Below are 15,874 nucleotides of genomic sequence, written 5' to 3'. Positions count from 1 at the left end.
CAAGCCCCCATGCAACAATCGCCGTCATATCAAGGGTTGAAGTTCGACTGCCCAGAAACAAAGTATGGGAACGGCTCAGATGTTGGGAGCCTAATGCTGTGCGACAGATGTACGATCTATTACTGAGGGGCGGAGTACTGTCTTACCAAGTGACGTGTTATTTCCACGTACTTGTAAGTACAATAACTACAAGCAACGAATAAGGATAGCATCAATAATTTAGTTTTTTCTTTTTATAAACGCGAGCATGAACTACTGGCGGTGGGGATCGAGCTGTACAAGTTTTCGCCGCCCACATCAACGTGACGAACCCTACTGAAGCCGTCATGCTAATGATGCATTTAGACACGGGCAGGGGGCTCGCCGTCCTTGATCTTCCTGGCACCGTACTTCTCGAGACGGATAACCTAGATGGCAATGAAGCCAGATGTGTCTTGAGGAGTCCAGTTCATGTCCAGAGTATCGATGCTGCTCTCATCGGCAGAGTAGAGGTTAGAGGTCTCGCTGGACCGTCCAACGATATACGCGCAGCTTGTAGGCTACAAGGTTCACTTTGCCCTCGACTTGGCGCTGTGAGAACTTGATAGCATGCTCAACGAGCTCACGCTCAGGGCTGAAGTACATGCCTCTTACAGGAGTGAGATTACGGCGCTATATGGGAGAGTGTGTGAGGATAACTGACCGTTGTAAATGGCGGCTGACCAGTCTTGAGACAGACGGTCGCGGATGGATCAAACCTTGGAGTCGAGGACCATTCCTTCAAGGTCGATGGTGTCACTGGGAGCACCCCTGTCGATTAAAGCCATTGAGACCTGAAGGTCTATTCGGAGATTTATTCATTCGACGGTGGTTATGGCCGTTATTGGAAGGTCTAAACCCCAGTTTGGGTTGTTGTTAGGTTAGAGGATCCAATATCTACGCCTATGCTGCTACATAAGAAAGACTAGTATTGGATTTCTGTGTTACCGTCCTACAACGGAAGCAGAACTCAGCCTTGATGGGAGTAGGGCAAAGTGATGATCAACAACTCGACTATCACAACATCGATTGCTTAATACCAAACGCAGAGTTCGATTCTTATTGAAGGCTTTAGTAAAAAGTTTCTTCTTCTTATTGATCCTGCTCTCCTTCTTGCCTGGCGGAAGGTCGATGACTTACGGTTTGTTCTTTATCAAGGCAATATGCCTGGTGTTAGGACACAGAGAATCCCAAGGTTATGTAGAGAATGTCATTTTCCTAGTATCATGAATGTTTGACAGACAGCATTTGAGCATGTCTACGTTGCCTTCTAGTGACAGTAGCTTCGCATTGTCTTGAGTTGAGAAGGGAAGGGACAGCATTCACCTAGATCAGCTCCTAGCGCTATCTCGTATATCGATGATGTCCCTCCCAAAACACTGAGTTTTGTGATTATTCCTTTTGCTACACGAAAATACCCTAGGATAGTTGTTCGTTTGAGCCATTGTCTTTTGTACAGCTACAAAATTAACATCCCGGCACCAATAGTTCTGGATCCAGATCTCTGTCTCATGTCATGTAGTTGCTTTGTGCCTCGCTGAGCTCAATGCCTCCTCTCCCATTGACACAAACGACCCATTTCAAGGACCATATAAATGTATAATGGTGTTTGATCTATCAAATTTTCAACTCAATACCGCTATAGTGGCGCTCCGGTGCCCTATAGAACCAAACAGGCCCATCGCCTCAAGGGTATCTTCACAATCTTCCTTGAGTGAAACATCTCTGCGACAACTTCAATATCAGGATACTTGAATGGTACGAGAGCCTGCTTCCCATTGACGAAGAAAGTTCACAGATATGCCACCCAGTGGCTGGGGAGCTTTCTGTTTCTCACTGCTACAAGGTTAGCCATGCTACAGTTCCTTTCAGAAAATAAGTCAAAACTTCAGGCAACATCTTAAAGATTGTAGGTTATAAACTGGTCTATCACTAAATTAAAGAGGTGATTTGATCTGGAGAAAATGTTAGGCAGCCTCACAAGGATGACTCTTAGCGAGAGGCTCTAATTGCACTTCGCCTGTTCCTTGACTCTTATCAACATCATGGGTCCCGTTCAAGAGCTAGGATCTAGCAGTGGTCTAACAGGCGCCACCCCCGTAAAACTAACTCGATTCAATCAATGCTTCACCAGAAGGATCAATAGTCCCAACGGCTTTGTCAATGACAGACGCCATTTCTACGCCAAATACGAAAGTAAGCTTCCCCCCACAATATCTCATCTGGGTGTCACTGACACAGTCATTGACTTCAATATATTTAACTTTTCTCTATTGAACATCACCCGCGCATCTTCTCCAATTTTCTCCCGCCCTACGAGGCCCGAGTGGGTGGTACCAAGGCGGATACTCGGAACATGGGCCGTTTTAATCTCCTTTCTAAGTCCGAAATAAGGCATCGGAGTGTTTGATTCGAGCATAGCGCTGTCGTTAAGCAGCCGCCGAAGGATTCAATCAATCAAAGGAACCGGTGAGTCTCTTAACGCTTTGAAACTAGTTGAATAGGGGAGGCTCTTTTTTCTTAAAGTCTCCGTGCATCGTCGTTTTCTTTAGTCGACCGTCGTTCGTTCAGCATTCAACCCAATACACTCATTCATTTGCTGCACAGTCACTCTTTAACAATACTCACAATGGCTCGATCTCTTGCTCTTCTTGCTGGTGCCCTCGCCACTGTTGCGGCCCAGACTACCACCGTTGAATTCCTCCTCCCCATGTTCGATCCTCAGCCTCTCGATGGCTCTGTTGTTGCCGTCAAGGGCGGCGCGACTACTCTTGCTATCCACTGCCCTGATGCGAAGGCGACAAACTGCGGCCTTGCCGGCACCAGCACCATTGTCGGTGGCCCCTCTACCATTGAGTACTCTTACACCATGCATCCTGAGGTTGATGGATTCGATGGCGGTGAAATGTAAGCATCATATGCACAAGTTTCGTGACTTCAATGCCTGACAAATCACCAGTAAGCAAAACATGGGTTGCGTCCTGGACCCCAAGAAGGATGTCGCTACCTGTTCCGTCCACCAAGTTGCAGTCCTCTCTGGTATCACCGATGTCACATCCATGACTGATAGTGTGAGTGGCTACAAGTCGCTTCTCATGCCCATCACTGTTACCGCTGGCGTCAACAAGCTCAACGGCAACGACGATGCTTCCGCTACCGAGGTCGCTGGCTCTGAGGCTACTTCTGCCGATAAGCCCAAGGACACTGGAGCCAAGGCCACTGATGCTGCCGACGCTACTACTGCTTCTTCTGATGCTGCTGCCACTCCTGTGAGCTCCGACAATGCTGCTGGTCCTATGATTACCCAGAATGCTATTCTGGCTGCGGCTGCTGTTGTTGGTGGTGCTGCTATGTTGTTGTAGATGTGAGCATGTGGTTTGGACAAAGGGTTTGTGGTAATGATGCCTAATTAAACATTTATTAATTCGGGGCCAAATTATGAATGACATGCAATGTCAATCTAGTGACAATCGATCGACGAAGTAAGGTTTCGGTAATCAGCGCCACGCTATAACACTATTAACATTAGCTCCATCCTGGCAGCCAGCCACGCATGTCACGTATTGGACAATGGATACTGAGGATGGCACATGTTGAGTCACGGTTGATCAGCTTGAACGTAGTATGAGCCTCTTGGTATTTGGGCTAAAACAGCAACACTTCCAAATGGTAACAATAAGACTGAGTCTACCAATAACCGCCATGATAAAGCAAGCATTATGCATAACATCTCAATAAAGAATGAGCAGTCTGTGAACAACACGGGGATGCAAAAAGACAAAAAGCAAAGGGTATCACGTATGCGTACGAGATGTTCAAGGTCAACTCAGTTGCGGTCCTCTCGTCCATCAAGCCAACTGGTACACTGGATGCAGCGAATAGACTAGATAGTGTTAGTCGCAAGCCCATCTTGAGATTCGACCGTCTCACCTTTTCGTTGATGCGCTGTCTGCAGTACTTGCACTTCTTTGTGTGCTTGATGATGGGTTCGGATGAAGCAAGCTGCCACAAGTGCGCGAGTCCATAGAGAGCGATGCCCAGCACAAGAAAGGATATCATTTGGCCAACAAAAGATCTATCAGCTGTGAGTTTGGATATCCCGAAGACTTTGACAATGCCTTACCCATATGCTAGGACAACGGCACCGTCCTCTTGCGCCTGATGAAGGGTGTTGTAGCCGGTTGTCTTATTGTAGTTTGGTCCCTTTTGCAGAACGGCAAACTTCTCCTCCATGTTTCTGTTGAGCGGGAGGAGAATCGAGATAGGTGGCATTAATACATCGCTCACGAAAGACTTTACTAGGTCTGTGAAAGCGGCTGCAAGACTATCCAGTGTGTTAGTCGCCTTCACCGCAAGTTCAGGAGACTTCATACATAAAACCAACGGCGATCTTAAGGATATCATCTTGAAACGCAAAGTCGACGAAGCCTTCCCAGAAGCGCTTAACTCTCTTGTGGCCTCGGCCAAGCAGGGACTCTGACTCTCCCGAGCCAGACTCCTCATCGTGAGATCTGCCGGGCATGATGCGATAGTTTGGACGTGATGTTCTCCAAAGGCCAGACAGCCAGGACATGGGCGAGGAGTCAAATGACCAAGCGTTGTTTGTGTTCGGATAACCTGAAAGCTACCAATGCTATAATGGCTTGGCCGTGGAAGCTAGAATCAAGGACCAGGTGCCGAAGTGACACGCGCTACACGCGGTTGTTGGTTGATGCCTGTGACGTCATGTGTACTCAACCGCACTTACAGGGTAACTGACCGGCTTACACCAATTACCACCGTATAGATCAATCATCTTTCCGTATATGTGAGTATATTCAATGAATTAACACTTAATGAGTAGAATAAGTAGAACATGATAAGCCGTATATGGGTTGCTCAGTGCTTCGAAGGGCCTTTCTCGAAACTAAACATGACTGGCGCTCGTTGCGAAACAAGCAACCTCGTGAGACTACAGGTACTCATACAGCGAGCAATTGGGAGAGCCTCAGAATAGTTGTACGAGCAGGGCTAGAGCTTTACGGTAATACTTCTTACATCCTGGTACCTTGTGTATCAAACCTTCTCGCGAACCTGAGAGAATCACCCGATATAGGACTTATCATCAGTTTGACATAGCACAGCATAATCTGACTGAGAGAAACAAACACGTCGGAACAGAGATTAGATAGACCAGCTATCACATTATTATCTGACTATCTAGATATGCCAATCTTCTGGTTTGTATAAAAAAGTCCAAGGAGGGAATCATTCTGAAACTGCAAAAGGAAAGTAAAAACACTTTGGTATCATAGTCGCGCCCAATCTGGTTAACAAAAAACCAATCATCAGTCTAGTCATCGTGTCTCATCAAATCTAGTAGCTCCCCTTTCGTGGCTTCCACTGTCTCTTCCTCTCGCGTCGCATAAGGCACAAGTGCATGACCCAGTAGATAGCAGCGATAATCATGAGAGCAGAAGCAGCCCAGGTCAACGCCAGGAACTTATTTCCAACAGACGCCGACAGTCCAACATCATCGCCGACGTCGTTGATCTTGTTCACACCCTTCTTGCCAGCCACAGTGACGAGAATGCTGGCGATAAGGAGCACAAGTGCGGCGAGCCCCGAAAGAATGACGTTGACGGCGTTGACGCCGCGACGAGCGAAGAGGAAGAATGCGCCGGCGCTCGCGACCATGGCGAGGCCGGAGAAACCCACTGCGAGGACGTAGAAGACGAATGTAACGAGGAGAGCCGTGTTGAGAAGATCGATAGAATCTTGGATGTCATCGGGCCAGTTAATGTCAGCAAGATTCAGCTTGAAGGGGCCGACTTCGAGTTGCTTGTCGAGCATCTCGGTGAGGTTGAAGCGTTCTACAAAGGTTAGAACTTGTTGCCAATCGACGATAGGGTTATACTCACTCTCGGGGGCAGAGTTGGTGCAGTTTGTAACATTATATCCAGCACCAGGGCTCGTGGCATTGGGCTTGTACTGTCCATCACATGTGGCCATGACATGAATGGAGTACCACTCCGAAATACCAATAGTGTCGGCCAGCTTGTCTGCAACATCGCCAGTGATGTCGTTGATCTTTCCCTTGACATCGTCCTTAACTTCGTTCCACTTGTCGGTGACCTTGCCAAAGAAGCCATCATCTTCATCGTTGTCATTAGAAGAAGCGTCGCTGTCAGTGTCGAGAACGTTATGGCCAATCATTGAAGTGTTGAGCTAAATTGTCAGCTTGAGTTTTTGAGAGTTTGCTTCAAACCTACCCGTGCAACAGAGTATTCTTCCATAAACCCTTCCTTGTGACCAGCAAAAAGGCAGAGCATTGAGAGGATAAAGGCCACCATGGACAACACCAGGGGCAAGAGGACGAAGAACCTCGATAACATGGTTACGGCGTATGATACTGCAAAAGCGGAGTGTCTTCAAGTTGTAGGGATACGAAAATCAAACAATTCAAAGGAATGTCCAGTAGACACCGAAGAAGTCGTGTTGACCTTGCGGGTGGTGTAGTGAAATAAATACTTCGCTAGTACTGAGACCCTGTCCGTCAATGATGCAAACTGCGACAGCGCATAACCAAGGATGATTCGCGCACAGAGCTTCAGAAGAGTCTACCAAGCCAAGCTAAAAAGAGCACAAACGCCAGAGATTCAGAACAAGCTCAAGGCCGTGTTCATGAGCGCATCGCCGTGCAAATCATGACCCCAAACAACGGCCAAATCCGGAACAGACCAATCATACATGGAGCGCTTGCGTCACTGGCTGGACTGCTTCTCTTGTGTCTTTTCTTGGCTGGGGATTCTTTGAGGGTTGCATGGCTGGGAAAACCGGTTGTACAGGGGCCGGGGCTGGGATGGACGTCAGCCACTTGATCAATCGACAGTGGACGCGTGTGAAACAAAAGGGGACAGGGATTAAGAATTGGGTCTGCTTAATCATTGTTTCTATGTTTGTTCTATATCTCGTGAAAGAGGCCTCTTTCTCGTATTTGATGCATTGTTGATGGTGGACCGTTATGGGTCAGTTGACTGAATCGAAGATGGACAAGGACCCTGAATATCTTCATTAGAGTTGTGCATAGTGTAAGCGGGTGAGGCTTGCCGATAGCCCCGCCGAGATGTGATTCACTGCCTCGCTTCTTTGGTGCTTGCAAGAGTGAAAGACTCTGATGAACCGACAAACCCGTGATACTTAGTCTGCTCGGACCAGTCTTCCTTTCTTCTGGCGCTCAATGCCGATGATGCTGAGAGATTGTCCTTCAACCGTGGTCTTCCAACCTTGTTATTCTGACTATCCTCCTTCACCCAGCATCCAAGAGCGGGTCATCCGCTCATCTATCCGGTCGGCTTCCGTAGCTCAGTTGGTTAGAGCGTCGTACTAATACTTCAATCCGAGTGTTCGGTAATGCGAAGGTCTCAGGTTCAAGCCCTGGCGGGAGCAATCCCAACGCCTTCCGGATGTTTTTTTTTGTCGGGTTTTGCGATTCTCGAAGAGTGGTTGTGGTCGTGATGTTGACTGGTGATGAAGTGGCTGGTGTTGAGTAACGAATAGACACGTAGTGTATGTAACAGGGTGAGCAGGCATGAACCAGTTGTTACTTTGACTTGTTTCTTGGTCTACTACTAGGATGATCGAGTCTGTCATACTGAACACCAGGCCAAAGACAATCCTGATCCCAATTGCTTCGACCTCAAGGCTCCAGTTAACACTTAGCATTGTAAGCTCGACTACGCAGGCGATTCCTCTACAAGAACATATTCTTATGGGCTCACTTGATTAAGCTACAGCACTATACTCAATTTTAGTCAATTTTCTAGACGCTGAACTCAGAGTCGTACCATCAAATGAGTTTCCCTGACCCAAGAATGCGTCGTCAACTATTGATGATCCACGTTGCCAACGACCCACGTATGACGAGTACAGAGCCTAAATAAAGATGAAAAAAATGTCGCACAACTTCAACAGAGGTTAGAGACGTAGATTATCTCCATTGAAGCTGATGAATGACTCGTTTTCTTCTAGCTCTTCTTCCACCACTTAGAGTAGTTTCTCAACGTCTGATTTCCAGCCATATTTCCAGCCTCAAACTTTGCTGCTCAAAGGATAACTAGGCAATAAAGTGAAGCTTATTTTTAATCCAGGTCACTTTGCCTGTAGACTTGCGCTGTAATACTACCATCGGTATCCCTGCTTGGATCGATATTGAATCTTAGAGATTGAGTGGTAATGTTTCAGGAGCCGCTGTCAAGATCTTAGCTAAAGCCAAGACACGGTTATGCTCCCCGGAATCTTCTTCCCGGGGTAACTGACAAGGTTGCTATTTTGGGTTGTCTCATCACCATTCTCTGGGGTTACTTCCATTCCAGACTTCAAAGTCATCTCTGTAACTAATTGCCTCGATTTTTCTTCTAGCCGTTTCTTTTGTCGTTAGCAACGGCCAACGGCTATCGGCAAAATGCGCATCCTTGGCCCGAATTGACTTTGCATGGCGTCCTTCGATCGAAAGTCTACGAAGCCGAATCCACACTTAAACAAACTTCCTCACACTGGCTGCCTCGATGCTTAACCACGTATTTCACGCTATGAACTCGCTACGAACACAGTGTAAGGGAGTGACACGTCCTGATCTTTCTTTTATCCCGCGAGTGGCGTGTTAGACTTTTTATCGACGACTGATCGGGAAACTGATGAGGGCACATCAACAACTGACGGGCCGACGGAGTGACTTGAGATGGACCTATGTTGCCACTGGTTTGCTCAGTGCATTCGTAAGTGCCCTTGTATTCTTGGAGTAACTATGCAAGTTGAGTGAAGAGTCTGCCTCGATCGGGCCTCGAATTGGCTCGGATGCGTGCGTGTGTGCGTGTACCTGCATGAGTACGTAGAAGCATTCATCTTCGACGTGTCTTCGATCTAGTTGTGGTTCACCTTCTTAAGACAATCTCATTTCCGTCTCTCTTCTCTTTCCTGTCCCTCTTCCATATTCCTTTCTTGTACTTTTCTCTCTTTCCTAAGGACATACTCTCGTTACTATAGTCCAGAGTTTCTTGTATTTGCGTTACACTATTGCCATACTATCAGTCACAATGCCTTCCATCAACAGTCTCCTCACAATGGCCCTCGCAGGCTCGGCCAGCGCTGCGTTCCAGGGTTTCAACTATGGCGCGACCTTCACAGATGGCAGAGTGAAGGCTCAGTCCGATTTTGAGAACGAGTTCAAGACCGCCGCTGGCCTCGAGGGCACCAGTGGTGCCTTCACCAGCGCTCGCCTCTACACCATGATCCAGGGTGGCTCAATCAACCAGCCCATCTCTGCTATTCCTGCTGCTATCAAGACCAAGACCAGCCTGCTCTTTGGTCTCTGGGCTTCTGGTGACGGCTTCGCCAACGAGATCGCCGCTCTTAAGAACACTGTCGATCAATACTGTGGACAACTCGATGACCTTGTCGCTGGTATTTCTGTTGGAAATGAGGATCTCTACCGTATCTCTCCCACTGGTATCAAGGCCAATGAGAACCCTGGTACCAACCCTGACGTCCTGGTCGACTACATCAAGCAGACTCGTGCTGCTATCAAGGGTACTTGCCTTGAGTCTGTCCCCATCGGCCACGTCGATACATGGACTGCATATGCCAATGCTTCCAACAATGCTGTCATTGAGGCCTGTGACTGGCTTGGCATGGATGCTTATCCCTACTTCGAGGATACCAAGAACAACCCCATCTCAGAGGGTGCAAACCTCTTTAAGGCTGCCTGGAATGAGGTCAAGGCTGTTGCTAAGGGCAAGGAGATATGGGTCACTGAGACCGGATGGCCCGTCAGTGGCAAGACATATGGCAAGGCCGTTCCCTCTACCAAGAATGCTCGCACCTTCTACGAGGATGTCGGTTGCCCTATGTTTGGAGATATCAATGTCTGGTGGTACACACTCCAGGACTCTGCTCCTCAGACCCCTAACCCCAGCTTTGGCGTCATTGGTACCGAGTTGACCGAGAAGCCCCTTTACGACCTCAGCTGTGATGAGAATAGCAAGAAGGGAACTCTGGTTAGCCGCAGCAACGATGCGTCTGGCAACGTTGAGCACCGCTTCGTCAGCCCTTCTTTCGCAACTGGTAACTATACCAATGGAACTGTGCCTGTCGTGCCTGGCACTCCCACTTCTCTTGTGCCAACTCCCTCTTCTACCTCCGGCAACGGCGGTTCTGCCGCAACTCCTTTGCCCGGCAGCGGTGCTCAGCAGCTCAACTCAATGGGTGCTGCTGCTGTCGCATTCCTTCTTGCCGCTGCTCTGTTGTAAGCGGGAATTTTATGATTAAGTTATGATTTCTCGGATATAGAATCGGAATTGGTAATGGGCATTGGGACAGGACATACACAAGGCGCACCTGAGTACATACATATGAGCACATGATTTAACAATGAGTCGACATGTGTATACGATGAGAATTGAATAATATGAGTTCTAAAATCTCGAGGCATCGGTCGATTGTGACATTCGATGAGTAAGTTGATAGCGAGAAAAGGTGAGGGGAGCTGAGTTTTGTCTAATGGAGCTCATAAAGGAATTATACCCGACGTAGTTACGGAAAAGATATCAATATGAGATGCCCGTCTATAAAGAGAAGAACAGCTATTTGACACAAGGAATACGATTTATTTTTTTTGTGGTATTCTATGCCTTATATCTTACGCAATAAAAGAGTCAATCTAGGGGAAACTTTGGATGCGTATCCTAAGGGAGAAAAAAGACTTAGGTAAATTTAGTGTCCATTTAGTAGACCTTAGACTAGTTATTTTCCGCAGCTCATCTCAAAGTTAAGATATTCCAAATTTCAGCTGCTTGTCTGTCGTCTTGTCGGCAAGCTTCTCTGCCTGCCTGTTCTGGGCCTTGGTCTTGTTCTTCTTGTTCTCGACTCGGCCGTTCACCTGTATATATGAGTTAGTAACTTAAGTTACTAAACATCTGGCAAAGGTAGAACTTACGACGCGGAAGGTACAGTTGTTTGGGGTCATGCCCCCCCCTCCCGCTGATGATGGTTACTGTACTAGCCAAGATTAATCAGTATGCACAATTTGCACAAATGGGATAAGTACTTACGGACGTTCTTGCAGGTGTCAACGGTGTGGTTGGCCTTTTTGAACCTTTAACAGTGTAATTTCATCACGAACATTGATGATGGATACCTCCTAACTGCTTCCCAGCTGCATCAGCCTTCTCAGTGGCTACAAGGAGATAGGGGTATAACATGCGTAATTGATCAGGCCTTATCTGAGTCGATTTCTCGAACAGAACCTACTAGGTAGCTTAGGGTACCTTAGATACCCAGGTTAAGTATATATCAGGGAGCCTGGCGATGTCTTGTCCGTTGCTCGTAAGTTAGAACTGTAAGTGACACCACCGTCCCTTGAACTTCAATGTAACATGACTTCATGACAATTTAAACTCACGCGGGGATTGATATAGCAAAATCTTTCGTACTTTCTATCTACTTTTCCATAGAAGCACTAAATGTACGTGTAGAACGCGGCACTGCTCGTGTCATATAGCCTCAACTATCAAGGCAACATCCCCCAGTTGTGACGACAATGAATATCCATAGTTGAGGGTGAATTAGTACACTTTGTATAGAACAGCATACCTACATAGAGATCTGTTTCGCTTATTTCCTACTTAAAAATACTCTAATTCGACTAACTTGTTTCAGAATCGGAGAGTTACAAGAGCACGCCTCTCTCCAACTACAACATTAACTCCCCCGAGTCGTAACCACAATGTAGGTATTGTCAGATATGAAGGTCCATATGGGGGTGACAGTACTGTAAGTCTGAGGGATTTCTCATCTAAGTCATCAATATCGACTATCATGCCCAGCAAACCGACCCATTGCTAGATTCAGAGCCCGTGTTTTATTTCTAGCCACGACCAAAGTATGAAACTATCACTTTCTGCAAAGGGTTTGTGTCAAACCCGAAACACTTTTTTCCTCTGTAGATTGTGAATAAGATCGTGATGAGCTTACCTAAGGTAAGTAATTGGCCGAGAGGGCTCTTGCGACGTCTCCCTTTCCTTCTTCATTCTCAGCAACAACAACTGCAAGTGACGATTTCTTCTCTCTTTTCTTCTTCAGCCATCATCATCAACAACAACAACAACAACCGTAAGTCAACGGTACCTTCATTTGCCGTGCCTCTTGATTTCTTCGCTTCACTTTTTCTTCCGTCCGAGTTGTCACTGCTGCATCACCATGTGCACGGTTTCTCTCTCATGCCGCACCTCCCTTCTTGTCAGTTCCGGTCACTGCACACCATATGGCCAAGAACTCACGATTTTTGGCACTCTCATCACCCCTTGTCCTTTATTGACTCTTGGCTTCCTACAGACATCCCTCACGCCCTGTGCCTACGGTAAGCCCGACTAGTGAGGCTGGGGCAGACGCCTCAAAAAAGAAGAAGTCCTGTCGTCTTGTCCGTAAGTATTTATCCATTTATGCATATTGTGCAGGTTATGCATACTGACTAATCTTAGCCGGCACAGTTACTATCATCAGCGGGGAGGGGCAGATGGCCCTGAACGGCTGTTCGTTCTGTGTCGTAAGTTCTACCTTTGCCAGATATTTAACAACTTACTAACTTATATATATAGGCGACTGGTCGGGTTGGGGAAAAAACCAACAAAAATAACAAGAAGAAGGCCAACGAGAAGGTGGCGGACAAGGTTACCGAGAAGGTTGAAGTGATGCAGCTTGGTTGAACGTTTTCCCCAGTTTCTATTACTCTACTAGTACTATCACTACAATGAGATGTTTCAAGGCTGTTTAGCCTCCCTTGCGCAGCCTAGAAGAAGATACGTCAATTCATTCAACTGGACTTTTATCTTTTCTGCTTGGTGCATTTCTGAGCTTTCAATGTCGTAATAATCCAATGGCTTATGGCTATATCACCATAAGCTTTAGGATTATATTATCAAAATTAGGACTCAATGAACTAAACATAGGAAACCCCTTCTAAACTATAACAATACTCCCTAAAATGGTCCTAAAGCTTAGTTTCGTTTCGTTCATGTTCGTCACGCGAGCTGAAGATTTCACTCTTTTTTCTTGGTGAGGGCGTCAATAGCTCTGGAGCTCCCCTGCATGGAGTGGATACTTCAGCCTTCAGCCGGGCGTGCAACATGCTCATTGGCCGACTCATCTTGGCATCCAAGCCCCTCCCCCTGGCTTATCCGATCTGCCTCTAGCCTGGAATATCCCCATTTCATCCCCAGCTTCAACTTCAACTTCAACTTCAACTCCAACTTGGACTTGGATTGAAACAATACAAGCCAAGTTGAGTTGTTCTTTTTGACCTCTTGTTCCCGGTTTTATTCTTCTTGAACAGGGCCACTCGTTCCTTTGCCTTGTTTTTGTCTTTCTCTTTACTTTTTTATACAACTACTAAGTTGTCTTTGTTAAGGACAGATATAGACATGGCGCTCACTCGTAGGAGCGTCGTTTGCTCGGCTGTCTGCCTTGCACTCCTTGTCGGCCTTGTATACGCGGGCCATGATCACGAACATGTTGAGACTGTGAACAATGTCAATATTGACAACATGAGTCTCGAGGAGCTCGACACTCAACTCCAGGTACGCCAAGCTTAGCTCTCCCTCGAAACATCCTGTGCTGACACAATTCCTCTAGACCTGCCCAATTGTCGAGCAGCTCAATGCTGCAAAGCATGCTCACCATGCCGCTGCCCCCTCGTCGATGACCTCGCGCCTCTTCGCCGTTCTCTTCCCTGGTTCACCCGCTGTAAACGCCCTCCTTGCGACCCTCTACATCTCCGGCCCCCCCAACTTCCTTCTCGCCCTCTGCCCGACCAACATTGATCCTGCCTCTCTTTCCGTCATGGTTGCTTTTGCTGTGGGTGGTCTTCTCGGTGACACTCTTTTCCACCTTCTCCCTGAGATCTTTGTTGGCGAGGACCATGATGAGGCTGTCAAGTTCGTACTTGTCGAGCCTAACCGTAACCTTGTGCTTGGATTAGGTATCTTGGTGGGCTTTATGACATTCGTCGCTATGGATAAGGGCCTACGGATTGCTACAGGTGGAGCTGGCCATGATCACTCCCACGGACATGGTGATGCGCACGCTCATCCTCATGGTGAGGATAAGGCTGTTTCTTCCGGTGTTGATGCTACGGATAGCCTTGTCAAGTCTCGCAAGAAGGGTAATGAGGACAAGGGTGCTGTTGTTGCCAATGCTGTTGAGAAGCCTGAGAAGGAAATCAACCCTAGCGTCAAGTTGGGCGGCTACTTGAACCTAATGTATGTTGATTTCACGGCTTTGATCTTTTGAAACTGTACTAACACTTACAGTGCCGACTTTACACACAACATCACTGATGGCCTGGCTATGTCTGCCAGTTTCTATGCCTCGCCTACCATTGGGGCTACTACTACTGTAGCAGTCTTCTTCCACGAGATCCCTCACGAGGTTGGCGATTTCGCTCTTCTCATCCAGTCCGGCTTTTCCAAGCGAGCTGCTATGGGCTCGCAATTTATCACTGCCTTGGGTGCTCTCCTTGGTACTCTCATTGGTATTGCTATTCAGGAGTTCGGTAGCCCTAGCAGTGACGTCCCCATGGGCCGTAACGAGGGTATCTGGGGAACTAGCCTGGTAAGTTATATGAACACTCCCATCCCGGGATAAGTTGCTGACTTGTTGTAGACCTGGGGCGATATGCTTCTTCCCTTCACTGCTGGTACATTCCTCTACGTTGGAACCGTTGCCGTCATCCCTGAGCTTCTTGAGACTGGTCCTAACAAGGCTAAGGAGCTGAAGAACATGCTCATTCAGTTCTCGGCCGTGGCTATTGGCGCTGGTATTATGTTGTACATTTCGTGGCACGACTAGGGTATATGTGAGTCGATGTATGTGATGAGAGCTGTGTATTAGATGAAGCGGGTGTAGATGTGAGTTTGAGATATCATGGGTTTGTCATGCGTCGTTTTGATAGATGTCTTTCCCACGGGGAGCGAGTGTGCCTGAGAACAGTCCAGGTTGATTTGATCTACTCCTGGCGATTTGAGAGTCCGGGAAATAAATCCTTTCTTATGATGATTTTATACAGTCGAGGCTTAAGTCTAAGCCTAAGAATTATATACTTGTAACAAGACGTTACTGTGCCCTCACATTATGTGTTCTGGTTAATGTCTGGCATCTCAATGATAAACCTAGAGCAGGTTATGCTTCTTCTTTTCCCCCATCTCCTGTACACCTTCCAGTCACTCTTGTGGGGGCGTGTTGTGTGGCAGGACTCCGAGTTCAGTATATGTAATTGGGTGATTAATTAATCGATCGAATAATTCCATCCGGCCGGGACACTTGCCCCCTGGGATATCAGAACTGCGGCCCTTTGCCATAAATCGAGTCCGCTCACCTCATGTTGTCTGGGGATATAGTCCTAAGAATTCTCACCTCAGGCTCGACTTCAGGGTATGTCTCACAAAAGATTGAATTCCAAGACGAAAAAGGATATTCTCATCCGCGCTTGGTTTCAATCAAGCGGCTTGTCCATTTGCCACTTGAGATCTCTCATGTTGTATTACATGACATCTTGGTGCGCAATAATGCTGTCCGGTTCGCTTCGTCACCATATTCTAGCATGTGTCACTACTTCATTTCTACCCAAAAATGTCGACGAATCAAACTTTTATCTACATGTCAGTGACAATTATATGTGTAACGACGACTCTGTATTAGTAAGTGTAACTTATCTAGCAATAGATCTCATCACAGGAGTGTTTATGATTGATGTTCCGAATAGGCTTGAGTGAATGTTATTGTTTAGGGTAGTAAGAGCTCTTTGCCCGCCTCGGAATCATTGCTA

At 47.2% G+C, this 15,874-nt stretch overlaps 8 protein-coding genes and 1 non-coding gene across 10 annotated transcripts; 5 read left to right on the top strand and 4 right to left on the bottom strand.

Moving 5' to 3' along the window:
• Nucleotides 1-492: 492 nt before the first annotated feature.
• On the bottom strand, nucleotides 493-806 carry FOIG_12890 (uncharacterized protein; the record flags this gene model as incomplete). Its single annotated transcript, XM_031213847.1, has 2 exons — nucleotides 493-651; nucleotides 738-806. 2 exons carry the CDS (start codon nucleotides 804-806, stop codon nucleotides 493-495), a joined length of 228 nt encoding a protein of 75 aa, XP_031056421.1.
• A 1,564-nt stretch (nucleotides 807-2,370) lies between these two features.
• On the top strand, nucleotides 2,371-3,587 carry FOIG_12889 (uncharacterized protein). Of its 2 annotated transcripts, XM_031213846.1 has the most exons (3): nucleotides 2,419-2,487; nucleotides 2,626-2,925; nucleotides 2,978-3,454. In XM_031213846.1, exons 2-3 carry the CDS (start codon nucleotides 2,648-2,650, stop codon nucleotides 3,378-3,380), a joined length of 681 nt encoding a protein of 226 aa, XP_031056420.1. In that variant the 5' UTR covers nucleotides 2,419-2,487; nucleotides 2,626-2,647; the 3' UTR covers nucleotides 3,381-3,454. The 2 variants fall into 2 exon arrangements, with proteins under 2 accessions (XP_031056419.1, XP_031056420.1); XM_031213845.1 differs by having other exon boundaries at nucleotides 2,371-2,925; nucleotides 2,978-3,587.
• Nucleotides 3,588-3,764: 177 nt separating this feature from the next.
• On the bottom strand, nucleotides 3,765-4,540 carry FOIG_12888 (large conductance mechanosensitive channel; the record flags this gene model as incomplete). The annotated part of the gene is made up of 4 exons (XM_031213844.1): nucleotides 3,765-3,901; nucleotides 3,949-4,093; nucleotides 4,142-4,342; nucleotides 4,392-4,540. The coding sequence occupies 4 exons, from the start codon at nucleotides 4,538-4,540 to the stop codon at nucleotides 3,845-3,847; spliced, it is 552 nt and encodes a 183-aa protein (XP_031056418.1). The 3' UTR covers nucleotides 3,765-3,844.
• Nucleotides 4,541-5,137: 597 nt separating this feature from the next.
• On the bottom strand, nucleotides 5,138-7,144 carry FOIG_12887 (uncharacterized protein). The gene is made up of 3 exons (XM_031213843.1): nucleotides 6,270-7,144; nucleotides 5,919-6,225; nucleotides 5,138-5,870 (listed from the first exon to the last, which is right to left on the bottom strand). Exons 1-3 carry the CDS (start codon nucleotides 6,390-6,392, stop codon nucleotides 5,374-5,376), a joined length of 927 nt encoding a protein of 308 aa, XP_031056417.1. The 5' UTR covers nucleotides 6,393-7,144; the 3' UTR covers nucleotides 5,138-5,373.
• Nucleotides 7,145-7,351: 207 nt separating this feature from the next.
• Nucleotides 7,352-7,446, top strand: FOIG_12886. Its single transcript has one exon. It is a non-coding gene; the product is annotated as a tRNA-Ile (tRNA).
• Nucleotides 7,447-8,363: 917 nt separating this feature from the next.
• On the top strand, nucleotides 8,364-10,719 carry FOIG_12885 (murein transglycosylase). Its single transcript, XM_031213842.1, has one exon. It carries the CDS (start codon nucleotides 9,093-9,095, stop codon nucleotides 10,302-10,304), a length of 1,212 nt encoding a protein of 403 aa, XP_031056416.1. The 5' UTR covers nucleotides 8,364-9,092; the 3' UTR covers nucleotides 10,305-10,719.
• A 103-nt stretch (nucleotides 10,720-10,822) lies between these two features.
• FOIG_12884 (uncharacterized protein) lies at nucleotides 10,823-11,020 on the bottom strand (the record flags this gene model as incomplete). Its single annotated transcript, XM_031213841.1, has 2 exons — nucleotides 10,823-10,933; nucleotides 10,991-11,020. The coding sequence occupies 2 exons, from the start codon at nucleotides 11,018-11,020 to the stop codon at nucleotides 10,823-10,825; spliced, it is 141 nt and encodes a 46-aa protein (XP_031056415.1).
• A 1,232-nt stretch (nucleotides 11,021-12,252) lies between these two features.
• FOIG_12883 (uncharacterized protein) lies at nucleotides 12,253-12,758 on the top strand (the record flags this gene model as incomplete). The annotated part of the gene is made up of 3 exons (XM_031213840.1): nucleotides 12,253-12,412; nucleotides 12,534-12,598; nucleotides 12,651-12,758. The coding sequence occupies 3 exons, from the start codon at nucleotides 12,253-12,255 to the stop codon at nucleotides 12,756-12,758; spliced, it is 333 nt and encodes a 110-aa protein (XP_031056414.1).
• A 488-nt stretch (nucleotides 12,759-13,246) lies between these two features.
• FOIG_12882 (major histocompatibility complex, class I) lies at nucleotides 13,247-15,226 on the top strand. The gene is made up of 4 exons (XM_031213839.1): nucleotides 13,247-13,628; nucleotides 13,684-14,309; nucleotides 14,361-14,661; nucleotides 14,713-15,226. Exons 1-4 carry the CDS (start codon nucleotides 13,473-13,475, stop codon nucleotides 14,896-14,898), a joined length of 1,269 nt encoding a protein of 422 aa, XP_031056413.1. The 5' UTR covers nucleotides 13,247-13,472; the 3' UTR covers nucleotides 14,899-15,226.
• Nucleotides 15,227-15,874: the final 648 nt, after the last annotated feature.

The sequence above is a fragment of the Fusarium odoratissimum genome, assembly GCF_000260195.1.
Source record: "Fusarium odoratissimum NRRL 54006 unplaced genomic scaffold supercont1.29, whole genome shotgun sequence".
In the NCBI taxonomy this organism is placed as follows: domain Eukaryota; kingdom Fungi; phylum Ascomycota; class Sordariomycetes; order Hypocreales; family Nectriaceae; genus Fusarium; species Fusarium odoratissimum.
The sequence above is the reverse complement of the archived record's forward strand: the minus strand, read 5'-3'. Positions and strand labels throughout refer to the sequence as shown.

Excerpts from the sequence above, each read along its gene's own strand:
- FOIG_12887 (XM_031213843.1), bottom strand. The coding sequence starts at position 6,392 with ATGTTATCGAGGTTCTTCGTCCTCTTGCCCCTGGTGTTGTCCATGGTG. Across the intron at positions 6,226-6,269 it reads AAGAATACTCTGTTGCACGG|CTCAACACTTCAATGATTGG; the intron begins GTAGGTTTGAAG and ends CTGACAATTTAG. Across the intron at positions 5,871-5,918 it reads CACCAACTCTGCCCCCGAGA|AACGCTTCAACCTCACCGAG; the intron begins GTGAGTATAACC and ends TAACCTTTGTAG.
- FOIG_12889 (XM_031213845.1), top strand. The coding sequence starts at position 2,648 with ATGGCTCGATCTCTTGCTCTTCTTGCTGGTGCCCTCGCCACTGTTGCG. Across the intron at positions 2,926-2,977 it reads GGATTCGATGGCGGTGAAAT|TAAGCAAAACATGGGTTGCG; the intron begins GTAAGCATCATA and ends ACAAATCACCAG.
- FOIG_12882 (XM_031213839.1), top strand. The coding sequence starts at position 13,473 with ATGGCGCTCACTCGTAGGAGCGTCGTTTGCTCGGCTGTCTGCCTTGCA. Across the intron at positions 13,629-13,683 it reads AGCTCGACACTCAACTCCAG|ACCTGCCCAATTGTCGAGCA; the intron begins GTACGCCAAGCT and ends CAATTCCTCTAG. Across the intron at positions 14,662-14,712 it reads GTATCTGGGGAACTAGCCTG|ACCTGGGGCGATATGCTTCT; the intron begins GTAAGTTATATG and ends GACTTGTTGTAG.
- FOIG_12885 (XM_031213842.1), top strand. The coding sequence starts at position 9,093 with ATGCCTTCCATCAACAGTCTCCTCACAATGGCCCTCGCAGGCTCGGCC.